The 12,274-nt window shown below is 44.5% G+C and overlaps 1 protein-coding gene across 1 annotated transcript in view; it reads left to right on the top strand.

The window, feature by feature from the left end:
* LOC149436220 (speckle-type POZ protein-like A) overlaps positions 1–11,819 on the top strand; it is a gene marked incomplete at its 3' end in the record, with an annotated part of 43,059 nt that extends 31,240 nt beyond the window's left edge. The window contains exons 5-6 of the mRNA XM_089661848.1: positions 11,499–11,676; positions 11,764–11,819. Coding sequence (XP_089517974.1) covers positions 11,499–11,676; positions 11,764–11,819 — 234 coding nt within the window. The remainder of the gene's footprint in view (positions 1–11,498; positions 11,677–11,763) is intronic.
* Between the last annotated feature and the right edge of the window lie 455 nt (positions 11,820–12,274).

Genomic DNA, 12,274 nt, shown 5'->3' with positions numbered 1-12,274 from the left:
TGATGTGCGTTGATGAGGCGGCACTGATGGGCACTGATAGGCAGTACTAATGAGGTGGCACGGATAGGCGGCACTGATAGACAGCACTAATGAGGTGTCACGGATAGGCGGCACTAATATGCAGCACTGATAGGCGGCACTGATAGGTGACACTGATGATGGGTACTGATAGACGGCACTGACTGGCATCACTGCTGGGCACTGACTGGCAGCACTGACTGGCACAACCCCTGGGCACTGACTGGTGGCACTGACTGGCAGCACTGCTGGGCTGCACTGGTGGGCAGCACTGGTGGGTGGGCACAGGTAAGTGGCACTGGTGGGCACAGGTGGGTGGCACTGCTGGGCACAGGTAGGTGGCACTTCTGGGCACAGGTGTGTGACACTGCAGAGTGGCACAGGTGTGTGACACTGCAGAGTGGCACAGGTGGGTGCACTGCTGGGCACAGGTGGGTGATCTGGGCACAGGTGGGCGGAGCTAGTGGGTGCACTGCTGGGCGGAACTTGCGGGTGGCACTGCTGGGCACCGATTATCAGGGCACTGATCATCAGTGCCCTGATGATCGGTGCCGATCCCCGCTCTGACAACTGCTGGTTCTCGGCAGTACTTTCCTCATGATCTGACAGCGTGAGGAAAGTGCAGCCGAGAATCGGCACTTGCATTTCCCTCTGATCAGTGTGTCATTGGACACCGCTGATCACGTGGTAAAAGGCCGCTGTGATTGGCCTTTTACCACATCACGTGATCAGCTGTGTCCGTAGGACACAGCGATCACGGAGATCGCCGGGTGCGCGCCCCCTGGGGCGCGCAGGAGAGCGCGTTCTGGGAGGACATCATATGACGTCCACTCAGAACTGGCCGGCCGCAGTGCAGCCGTCATTCGGCTATCTGCGGTCGGCAGGTAGTTAACTTACTAGTCATGCTGTTTTGTGGCAAAGCCCTGGGTGTATGCAGATCTATAGCCCCCATTTTGCTTCTCTACTCCCCAACCCACTCCCTAAACTGGGTGATTGGTCAGTTATTCTTAGGTGACACCCCTTTGATATCATAGCAAAGGACTGATAGGCCGGTGAAGAGAGCCCTAGTTTAACATCAATCAAGAAACCTCTTAACGGACTTGAGAGACGGGGCAATCATTTTTGCTCGGACAATTGGACTCTGCTAAAACCAGGACTTTGCAAGTATTCTGCCTTCTTAACGCCTTTCTTTTGTTTCTCTGTTGCATTATTGCTCTCTTTGTGTTTGTAACATTTTTTTCTGTAAATATTTTAATTGCACCATTTTGACCCTTTTTGTAATAAACCCTATTTTGAATAGTGTTGAAACTGTCTCTAAAACTTTTCATGCAAACAAAAGAATCCCTGTCTCTTGAAGAGTGCTACTGTATACAATAATCCTCAGAATATACCTGTCTGTGGTGACAGTATGTTGCAGACGCTTATGCTAATATAGTGTTATTGCTAGAATTTGTGAGTTTCCTCCTTCTCTGTAAAAAAAAAAAAAGTGGTAGTGGCAGTGGGAAGGGTTAATTGCGTAATTAACCTAACCCAGTGACAATCGCTCTCAGGCTGCTGGCACATAGATTGTGGTGCTGCAAGCTGGAAAATCTTTGTGCAGGGTGCAGCTGAGAGTGGCATTGTTACGCAAGTGACAGCGTGGTGTGAGATTGGCTGGTCCTTTGTCACGAGTTGATGAGAAGTGAGGGGGGTCAGGCACCACTTTCCGTCACATTAATAGCTGGTTTTGTCTAGGTAAAAGGAAAAGCAGTTTACTTGATCCTCCGCTCCCCTAGCAAATGGCACTCCCCCACAACCCAAAGTTGTACTGGCCATAGGCATCCTCAAATCCAGAACAGAGCTATGGATCCTGCTCTGGTCTTGATGACATTAGGATCTTGGATTGGTGGAGTGCAGGGTGCACATGTTGTGGGGACCAGCCTAGCTGTGAGGAGCAGTGGGTAAGTACATTCTTGTTGTTCCCCTAGACAAAAACAAGTACTTAATCCTTGCGGTGAATTCATAGCAACACTGCATGGGATAATTGATTTCCTGAAGTTGGGTTTTAACCCCCTTCCCAGTGATTGTCAGTCACTGTTCTGTGCTCTGCCCTTCCAGCGCTCACTGGAGCAACGGGCTGTGGAACAGAAGGAAGCGACTGGCTCAGGCTCTCAGTGTTGTGCTGAGAGACTGAGCCAGCTGCCAGTACAGGCTTCTGGGCAGGACCCGACATTATTGCAGGGATCCCTTCAGAGCCTGCACTGACTCTGTGAAATCATCCAGCAGCGGACTTTAGCCGACTGTTGGATGAATCTGGGTCACAGGAGAGCAGAACTAAGTTCTTTTCAGTGCCCATACCTTTCCTTTTCAAGATGTAGCAGAAGAAAGCAGGAATCTGCATAATAAAAAGCAGAAGTAGGGACGTTCTTGCACTGCAGGTCCTCGGGCACAACTTTTTTTTTTTTTTTCCTCTAGCGTTGGAGTCTTGCCGTGCGTCTTTAAAGTTCACGTTTTGAAAAAAGTAAATGCACGTATTTCATTTTTTTTTTTTTTTTTTTTTTTGCAGGTAAAAAAATATTGTATTTTCTAAGGCGCTTACAGAGCTTTGCACCTGCGATCAGCAGATCACAGGTGCAGTCTCAGGCTCCTGCAGACTCTCAGTTTAACTGTCTGCCCATATCTCATACAGGCAGGCAGTTACCTGAGAGCAGGAAGCTCAGTGGACTAAGAGAGACCTCACCAATGCCCTTGTAGTTGATTGAGAACTACAAGCTGTGAACCGTAATGACTGACAGTAATTTTAGACATTCATTCACAAGAAACTGTAAATGAATGATGCGTCCATGCAAATTGTGACAGCGGGCGTGGGGAGAAGATCCCCGCCCGCTGTCACAGGATGCTGGAATATGTACGTTTCACCCTAAAAACGGGTGGACTTACCCTTTAAGCTGGTGATATTCATGTGTATGCCTGAACAGTTTGGTGTGTAGATCTCCTTTTAAAGAACACTGACTGCTTAGCTTTTGGGAATGGTCTAGGCCTGACTGAGGGATGATTGACACAGTAATTTAGAATGCTGGAGCTAATAAATCAAGTTTTTTGATGTGCCAGGAAACATGTTCTATTACCAACAATGGTAAGCACCAGATGCCATTTATGGAAGGTTTGGCTGGTTGGTTTCTGTGATTTGTGCAGTCTGGCTTAGTAAAAATAGATTTGTTGATTTTCTTTCAGTATTAGCTGGTGCCAGGTGTCTGATTGGAGATGATTGTCATATATCAGGACTGGGTATACACTTTTGTGCTGTGGTGCATTGCTCTAATGCACACATTACTGCAAAAAAGTAATTCTAAAGGAAAGATTTGCAAAAACAAATAACAAACCCATTACACTTACCTGCTTTGTGCAGCGATTTTGCACAGAACAGCCACAATCCTCTTCTTTTTTGGGTCCCCTGCTGGTGGTCCTGGCCCCTTCCCCCTGTAGAGTACTCCCAATAGCGAGCCTCTTGCTATGGGGGGCACTTGAGCAGGCTCACTCCTGAGCCACGCTCTGTGTCCATTCATACACTGATTATGGCTCAGCCTCACTACCTGGATCCCTCTTCATTGGCTAATTGGCTGTGATTGACAGCAGCAGGAGCCAATGGCTTCTGCTGCTGTGTGAGCCAATGAGGAGGGACAGAGACCTCCGAGAACCGCTGCTGTCATGCACATTGCTGGATAGAGATGGGGCTCAAGTAAGTATAAAGGGGGCTGTAGGGGGGAGCTGCACCCAGAATTCATTAACCACTTCCCGTCTGGCCGTGTATATAAACAGCCGGACAGGAGCAGTGGAGGAGCGGGTTGCCTTTCATAAATGGTGCCCGCCATTTTAGCCTGTGCGTGCTCCCTGGGAGTGTGCAGCACCGCGATCCAGTGCCCGCTGTGTCCGGAGAACACAGCGGAACACCGATTGTGTGAGGTCCCGATCATGTGGTCACTGATTGGCCAATCAGTGATCACATGAATAGTAGTAAGCAAGATGTCACTTCTGACATTGTTTACTTCTAGTGAAATCTTTGAATCATCACAGAGTTCACATAGTACAGGGCTATTCACAACAGCCTTGTACCATGTGACAAACTCTGACCAATCACATCTCTCACAGTATTTCTCAATGGCTACAAGAATGCAGCCAGAGAGGAGGAAAAATGATTGCTTTTACAGCCTTTATGGGTGTAAAAGCAATCTGTGTAAAGGAAAAAAAAATCTTCATCACCCCCCATAAGTAGTACAGTGGCACTATGGTGACACTGTACTGCTAGGGTGGCACTTTTTTAATATAAAAATGTAAAAAAAGTTTGAAAAATTAATTTTTGGCTATAAACTAATTTGGGTTATTTTTTTTTTTTTTTACGAAAAAGATAACTGAGTACATTTTGGCCAAGATTTATGAACAAAGAATATTTATTTACAACATTTTTTAAAAAAAACACTTTTTTCAAAATTTTTGGACTTTCATTTATTTAGCAAAAAAAAAAAAATCCCAGCGGTGAATAAATACCACCAAAATAAAGTTTTATCTACAAAAAAAAAAAGTTAAAAAAATTCATATGGGTACAGTGTTGCATGACCGCGCAATTGTTATTCAAAGTGCGATAGCACTGAAAATTGGCCTGGACAGGAAAGGGGTGAAAGGATCTGGACTTGAAGTGGTTAAGGTAAAAAACCTTGAGGGTCAGTTCACACCACAAAAACACACTCCGGAACCATTTTTGCTTACGGTTCACACCACACCATTTTGGTGCAGTTTTGATGCAGTTTGCTATGTTCCTGTATGGTTCTGTGCAGAAAAAATGCAGCATGTTCTACTTTCTTTTTTTTTTTTTTTTGTGCACCGGAAACTGACTGCACTGGTGTGAAATAGGGTCATTGGAATACATGGAAAATACTGTTGCATGTGTGATGCAGAAATGAAGCGCACTGGACTGCATCTAATGTGAACTAGCCCAGAGGCTTTATGAGCAGTGCATTCTCCTGGTGTTTGAAGATGCTAGCTGTCTGGCGATGACACGGAGTCACTGGCTGCGATACTTACAGAAATACTCTTAGAACAAGTGTGTAGATCAGGATTTTAGGAGGAAAATTCCCTTTGTTCTGTGTTTTTCCTCTAGCGGAATTAGGATTGTTTGCAATGTGAAAATATCAGAGCCTTCTGATTTCTTTTATGCATCCAGATTGATTCTCTTCATCCCTATTTGAGGCAAGCCGTAGATCTGATCGCCATCATTGCCTTCAGAGGGATTTGTAAAGAGCCTCTTCCTGCGTTCTTATAAACATCCCTCACAGGGACACTGAAAAATTGATTTGAAATAACCAGGTAGTTTATGATTGCTGTTCATCATTATTTTTGTTGCGTGTGGTGCAGTTGTGCTGGGGTGTGCGGGCCTAGGAAAAAAGCCACGTTTATTGTTTAACCACATGCCGCCCAGCCACTGTAGAAATACGGCGGCAGGGCGGCATGGCTGGGCAAAAGCACGTTTTAAAACGTGTGTTTTGAAAACAGGTAGGAGGCGCGCCGCCGCCCTACCTGTCCCGCCGATCACAGCCGCAGATATCAGTCGCCGGGTCACAGCCGGTCGTTACTGGCTATGTCCCGGCGATCGGCGGCAATCGCTGACAGAGAGCACAGCTGCAGTAGCTGTGCTTTCTGTCAGTTCCCTGTCAGCTCCAGGACACGTTGATCGGGACAGAAGAGTTTCTCTCTCCCGATCAGCGGTGTTCCCTGCAGTACACACCCCCGACCCCTAGTAAAACACTCCCCTCACACAGTTAACCCTTTCCCTGAATTATAAACTTAACCCCTTCCTCCCCAGTGCCATTAGTACAGTGTCAGTGTTTTTTTTTTTTTTTGCACTGATCACTGTATTGGTGTCACTGGGGAGGTCAGTGACCCCAAGTCAGTACCCCCCAATGTCAGAATGTCCGCCGCAGTCCCGCCATAAGTCACTGATCGCCGCCATAAGTCGCTGATCGTCGCCATTATTAGTTTAAAAAAAAACTAAAAATCCCAGTATCTTTCCCGCCATTTGTAAACGCTATAACTTTCACGTAAACCAATTAATTTACACGTATTTTTTTTTTTTTTTTAGCAAAGACATGTAGCAGAATGCATTTTGGCAGAAATTTATGACTAAATTTCTGATTTTTAAATTTTTTTTTTTACTGGACATGTTTTATAGCAAAAAGTCCAAAATATTGTTTTTTTTTTTACCTCAAAATTATCAGCATTTTTTTTTTTTATAGCGCAAAAAATAAAAACCGCACAGGCGATCAAATACCACCGAAAGAAAGCTCAATTTGTGGGGAAAAAAAGGATGTAAATGTCATTTATGTACCGTATTGCCTGACCGCGCAATTGTCCGTTAAACTAGCGCAGCGCTGTATAGCAAAAAAATGGCGTAAATTGCAGTATTTATACCATAGTTTGTAGACGCTATAACTTTCACACAAAGCAATCAATATACACTTATTGGGATTTTTTTTACCAAAAACATGGAGCAGAATACATTTTGGCTTAAATTTATAACCAACTTTGAGTTTACGATATATTTTTTATGGCTGAAAGTAAAAAATATCGTTTTTCTTCAAATTTTTTGGCCTTTTTTTGTTTATAGCGTGAAAAATAAAATTGCACAGGTGATCAAATACCACCGAAAGAAAGCTCTATTTGTGTGAAAAAAAGGACGTAAATTTCGTTTGGGTGCAGCATTGCATGACCGCGCAATTATCAGTTGAATTAGTGCAGCGCCGAGTAGCAAAAAGAGGCCTGGTCATTAAGGAGGGTAAATCCTCAGGAGCTCAAGTGGTTAATAGGAAAACTGCAGGCAAACTAGCATGCTTTGTTTATGTTGATCCTGTTTCTATGTTGAAAGCTTTAAGCAGGCATCAGCCGTGAACGATCAGCTGGCAGGCAGTTAGAGATTCCAGCAAAGCGTTCAGGGCTCTTTCATACAGGCAGTAATGCTTTTCAGAGGGCGGTCACATCATCAATAAATACAAGAGAACCAGTTCCATTGGCAGCCATACATGCCCACGCCATGACACTACCACCACCATGCTTCACTGATGAGGTGGTATGCTTAGGATCATCTCCTTCTCCATACTCTTCTCTTTCCATCAGTCTGGTACAAGTTGATCTTGGTCTCATCTGTCCATAGGATGTTGTTCCAGAACTGTGAAGGATTTTTTGATGTCGTTTGGCTCTAATCTGGCCTTCCTGTTTTTGAGGCTCACCAATGGTTTCCATCTTGTGGTGAACCCTCTGTATTCACTCTGGTGAAGTCTTCTCTTGATTGTTGACTTTGACACACATACACCTACCTCCTGGAGAGTGTTCTTGATCTGGCCAACTGTTGTGAAGGGTGTTTTCTTCAGCAGGGAAAGAATTCTTCGGTCATCCACCACAGTTGTTTTCCGTGGTCTTCCGGGTCTTTTGGTGTTGTTGAGCTCACCGGTGCGTTCCTTCTTTTTAAGAATGTTCCAAACAGTTGTTTTTGCTATCTCCCGGACGGGTTTGTTTTGTTTTTTCAGCCTAATGATGGCTTGCTTCACTGATCGTGACAGCTCTTTGGATCTCATCTTGAGAGTTGACAGCAACAGATTCCAAATGCAAATAGCACACTTGAAATGAACTCTGGACCTTTTATCTGCTCATTGTAATTGGGATAATGAGGGAATAACACACACCTGGCAATGGAACAGCTGAGAAGCCAATTGTCCCATTACTTTTGGTCCCTTAACAAGTGGGAGGCACATATGCAAACTGTTGTAATTCCTACACCGTTCACCTGATTTGGATGTAAATACCCTCAAATTAAAGCGGACAGTCTGCAGTGAAAGCACATCTTGTTTGTTTCATTTCAAATCCATTGTGGTGGTGTATAGAGCCAAAAATGTTAGAATTGTGTCGATGTCCCAATATTTATGGACCTGACTGTAGCAGCACACCGCATCTCTTATATTGCAGGGCAATTTTTGATTGCAGCCTGTCGTTTCTTTACATTCAGCTTTCATAATTTCGCTCCTCCTCATTTCCACCTAGAGGGTTGCTACGCTGTCATAATTTATTGTTACTTGCTGAGATAATGGTACAATAATCTATACAATAGAAAAGCATCACTAGGAGGAGCCTGGAAAGTGTTAAACATGACGCAAATGTGTCAAAACTTCACAATGATGTATCTTACCGCGATGGGCAGGATAATGGGTGGTCATGGTAACTAAAATTTCAAAGTACTTCTAAATGAGCCCTTATCTGCATGCTCCCATCCTGGGACTACATTCTAACTGGTGAGCTTGGCAGAGGCAGACTCCAGGCCTGAACTCTAAGCCACTCCCATTCCCCTCCTCCAAGTTGTGTATGCTAAAAGTACAGCACTGTCTTGACAGCCACTGTCGAAGTAAACACTATATTCCTTTTTTTTTTTTTTTTCAACTTTATTCTACAAGGCAGCATCATCTTACAAACCTGGCAAATATATTTGTTTTGGGCATTTCATAACTGTGGAGGATGGAATTGTGTGGGGACATGTGCCTATGAAAACTTTTACCTAAAATGCAGGGGACTCCAAACTATGGCCGGCATCAAGATTTTATCTAGCATGCAGCTAGGGTCATTGGCATCACCTCAATGTGCACAGATTGAGGATTAAAGGATACATTCACCTTTTTTTTGTTCATGTTTCTTTCTAAATTCTAGTTCCCCTATGTACCAATTCAGCATTAATCTACTTCCTTTGCAGAAATGCAAAATCTTTCCATTTTTTTTCTACCCACCTTTATCTCAGAGTCCAGATGGCTGTCCAAAATCTGTCACTGATTGATTGCATTTCATTTAATAGTCATGCACCTGAAAGTGGGTGGAAGGTAGGAGGGTAAATGATTCAGGGTGTGTACTAATGAGGTCAGCTGGTCAACTCCTTCCTGTGTCATGACCTAAAGTCTCTGCCAGAAGTAAGACCAAAGTAATAGAGAAACGTTTTGGACAGCCATCTGGACACTGAGATAAAGGTAGGAATGGAAAGCTTTTGCATTTCTGCAAAAGTAGATTAATGCTATATTGGTACATAGGGGAACTAGAATTTAGAGACAAAAAAAAAAAGGTGAACTCCTCCTTTAAGCTCAGAAGAAGCTGTCTAAGGTCTCTACTTCAGTACCTCCACAACCTACACCTGGACTCTTTAAGGGGGGGGATTTTGATATTGCCGCTGTTGGGGACCATGATATAATGGGGGACTATAATGGAAACTCTGATAGAAGGGGGAATTATGATGGGGACCCTTATGTAAGAAGGGGGTGTAACCAACGTACACACAGTGAAGGACGCAGACTCCATTTTGTTAAGAGTATCCATGTTTCTCCCCTCACTCCCTCCGCCTCCCTCTATCTGAGAGGAGACATTTGGCCAGCGTGTGTGTGTGTGCTGGTTGTGGGTCACTGGCAGGCCAAGGCATCTCTGAGCTAGGTACCTAGCTGTCTCAGAAAGCTGTACCATTTCACACCTCGGAAGAGATAAGGCAAGCTTTCTCCAGAGTTGAAAAGAGATTCCGACCTCATAAACCTAACTCTGCGTAGGTGACAGAATCAGATAACCTTTGTTAAGATCCCTGTTTCCCCTATGTCTCATATCTTGGAATATGAGAGACTTACATAAAAACCAGACATATCGTCAGATGGCCAATGAGCAGGCGAACAGTTTGATGGGTCACTTGCCTTGTCTCGAACACACAGGAAAACAGAAAAATAGATCTCGCGAACTGTACAGTGTACACTTTCATAATTCATATCTAATCAATCCTCAGACTTGGCTGCATAATAATCTACCTGCGGGTGGACTGTCCCTTGTGCAGATGGACAGTTATGGGCCAAAATATGAGTTATGGACAATTTTTGCTCTAGTTGAGGCATCCGCCCATAACTACACGCCCTAAACGGGTTATTGGGCCTTGACTTAAGAGACACCCTCTGCTGGGGACTACAAAATAGGCTCACAGACCTATGAGTACAAGGAGTTGAAGACGTCTCCCATTTTTTAACATCAATACCACCTGGGAAGACTCGTGCCCTTTTGCTCTGAAACTTGGATCTGCTAACTCAGGACTTTGGCAAGTACCTTAACCCCTTCACCTCTCTCTGATATCTCTTTGCTGTGCTATAGTTCTTTGTATATGTGTGTGTATATATTAATTACATCTTTTTTCTGTAAATATTTTTATTGCACCCGTTTGACCTTTTAATATTAAATCTTTCTTTCTGAAAGCGTTGAACTGTTTCTATAGCTTTGTATTGCAATTTACAAATCCCTGCCTCTAAAGAGAATGCTACTGTTTGTTTTAACCCTCTGTATAACAGGCCTGTGTTATGACCGTGTTATGCAGTTGATTATTTCATTCATTATAGTGTTATAGCTGATAACATCAAGTTTCCTCTTTCTCTGTACAAAAAGGAGGTGGTGGCAGTGTGAAGGGTTAATTACGTGATTAACCTGACCCAGTAACAATCGCCCAGGCTGCCGGTACATCGAGTGTGGTCCGTTAGCTGGAAAATCGTTGTGCAGGGTGCAGTTGGGTGTGGCATTGTTACGCACATCACATCTCGGTTTTAGATCGGTTAGTCCTTCGGTCACGAGTTTGGGTGAGAAGGTCAGGGGTCTGACGCCACGATCGTGACATATTGGATGTCGCGAACGTGGGATTGTCGCATGTTGGTGGTCTTGCGATCATGACAGGGGCTATTATTGGGACCCTGATGTAAGAAGGGGGGGTACTATGATCTATGATGGGGACTCTGATGTGAAAAGGGGGGACTAGAATGGGGACTCTGATGCAAGAAGGGAGACTATGAGGGGGCCCTGTTATAATGGGGGACTAGAATGGGGACTGTGATGTAAGAATGGAGAATATGAGGGAAGCCCTGATATAATGGGGACTGTGATGTAAGAAGTGGAGACTATGAAGGGACCCTGATGTAAGGGGGGGGGGACGGGACTGTGATGGGGAATCAGATGTATTGAGGGACCATAATGATGGGGACCCTGATGTAAGAGGGGGGAATATGAGTGGGACCCTGATGTAAGGGGAGTGACTGTGATGGGGACCCTGATGTAAGGGGAGTGACTGTGATGGGGACCCTGATGTAAGGTGAGGGACTGTGATGGGGACCCTGATGTAAGGTGAGGGACTGTGATGGGGACCCTGATGTAAGGGGAGGGACTGTGATGGGGACCCTGATGTAATAGGGGACTATAATGGAGACCCTGATAGAGGGGTACACTGACTTGAACTTTTAATAAGGGCCCTGATGTAAAAGAGAATCTAATCTGTACCCTGATGTAAGAGGGGTAGCAAAGACTTTGATGACTTTAGCATAAAATAACAATGCACCTCTCATACTAGAAGGTTTGGAGACTTGTACTAAAAAGGAATGTATGGTATTTACCTTTTTTTTCCCATTTCTCAGGTGAGTGTGGTTCAAGATTCTGTGAACATGTCAGGCCAGTTCAATAACAACAACTTGAAGGTGCCAGAATGTCGCCTAGCAGAAGATTTGGGGTGTCTCTGGGAGACAACCCGATTCACAGATTGCAGCCTCTATGTAGGAGGTCAGGAATTTAAAGCTCATAAATCTATCCTAGCAGGTAATTGCTCAGTAATCATTCCCATATCTTCTCTTTTTTTTTCCTGAAACATCAACACCATCCTAACTGTTCTCTGGTTTGTTCCAGCTCGCTCCCCTGTATTCAGTGCAGCGTTTGAACACGAGATGGAGGAAAATAAAAAGGTATTCATGTTTTACTGTTTCCTAGCAGGGTGATAAATCTGTCTTTTTATCTCCTATAGTTCTGTTTTGGTTTTGTTTCCTAATATTTCACTGGAAAACCTTTTTACAATCAGTACCCTGTGTTATTTACAGCTGTACTTCCACTTTCATTGTTATTGTACCTTCTCTATCACTTCTCCTGTTACATCTTGTCAGACATGTTTTCATTGGTTCTGTGAAATATCTTCTGGTTTTTGGATCCTTGCAGTGATATATTTATAGGCTTTTGGTGTCTACCAAAGTCTGTATGAGTTTAAAGGAGTTAACTCCTTTGAGCTGAAAATTAGCAACAGTAATATCTGTCTCTCTCTCTCCCCCTCCCCGCCTCTCTCCCCCTCCCCGCTCTCTCTCCCCCTCCCTGCTCTCTCTCCCCCTCCCCGCTCTCTCTCCCCCTCCCCGCTCTCCACCCCCCCCGC

This window comes from Staurois parvus, unplaced genomic scaffold (assembly GCF_062004578.1).
Source record: "Staurois parvus isolate SC_StPar_1 unplaced genomic scaffold, SC_StPar_1.0 ptg001397l, whole genome shotgun sequence".
NCBI classification, from domain to species: Eukaryota; Metazoa; Chordata; class Amphibia; order Anura; family Ranidae; genus Staurois; species Staurois parvus.
Note: the sequence above shows the minus strand (reverse complement) of the source record. Positions and strands in the feature narration are given on the sequence as shown.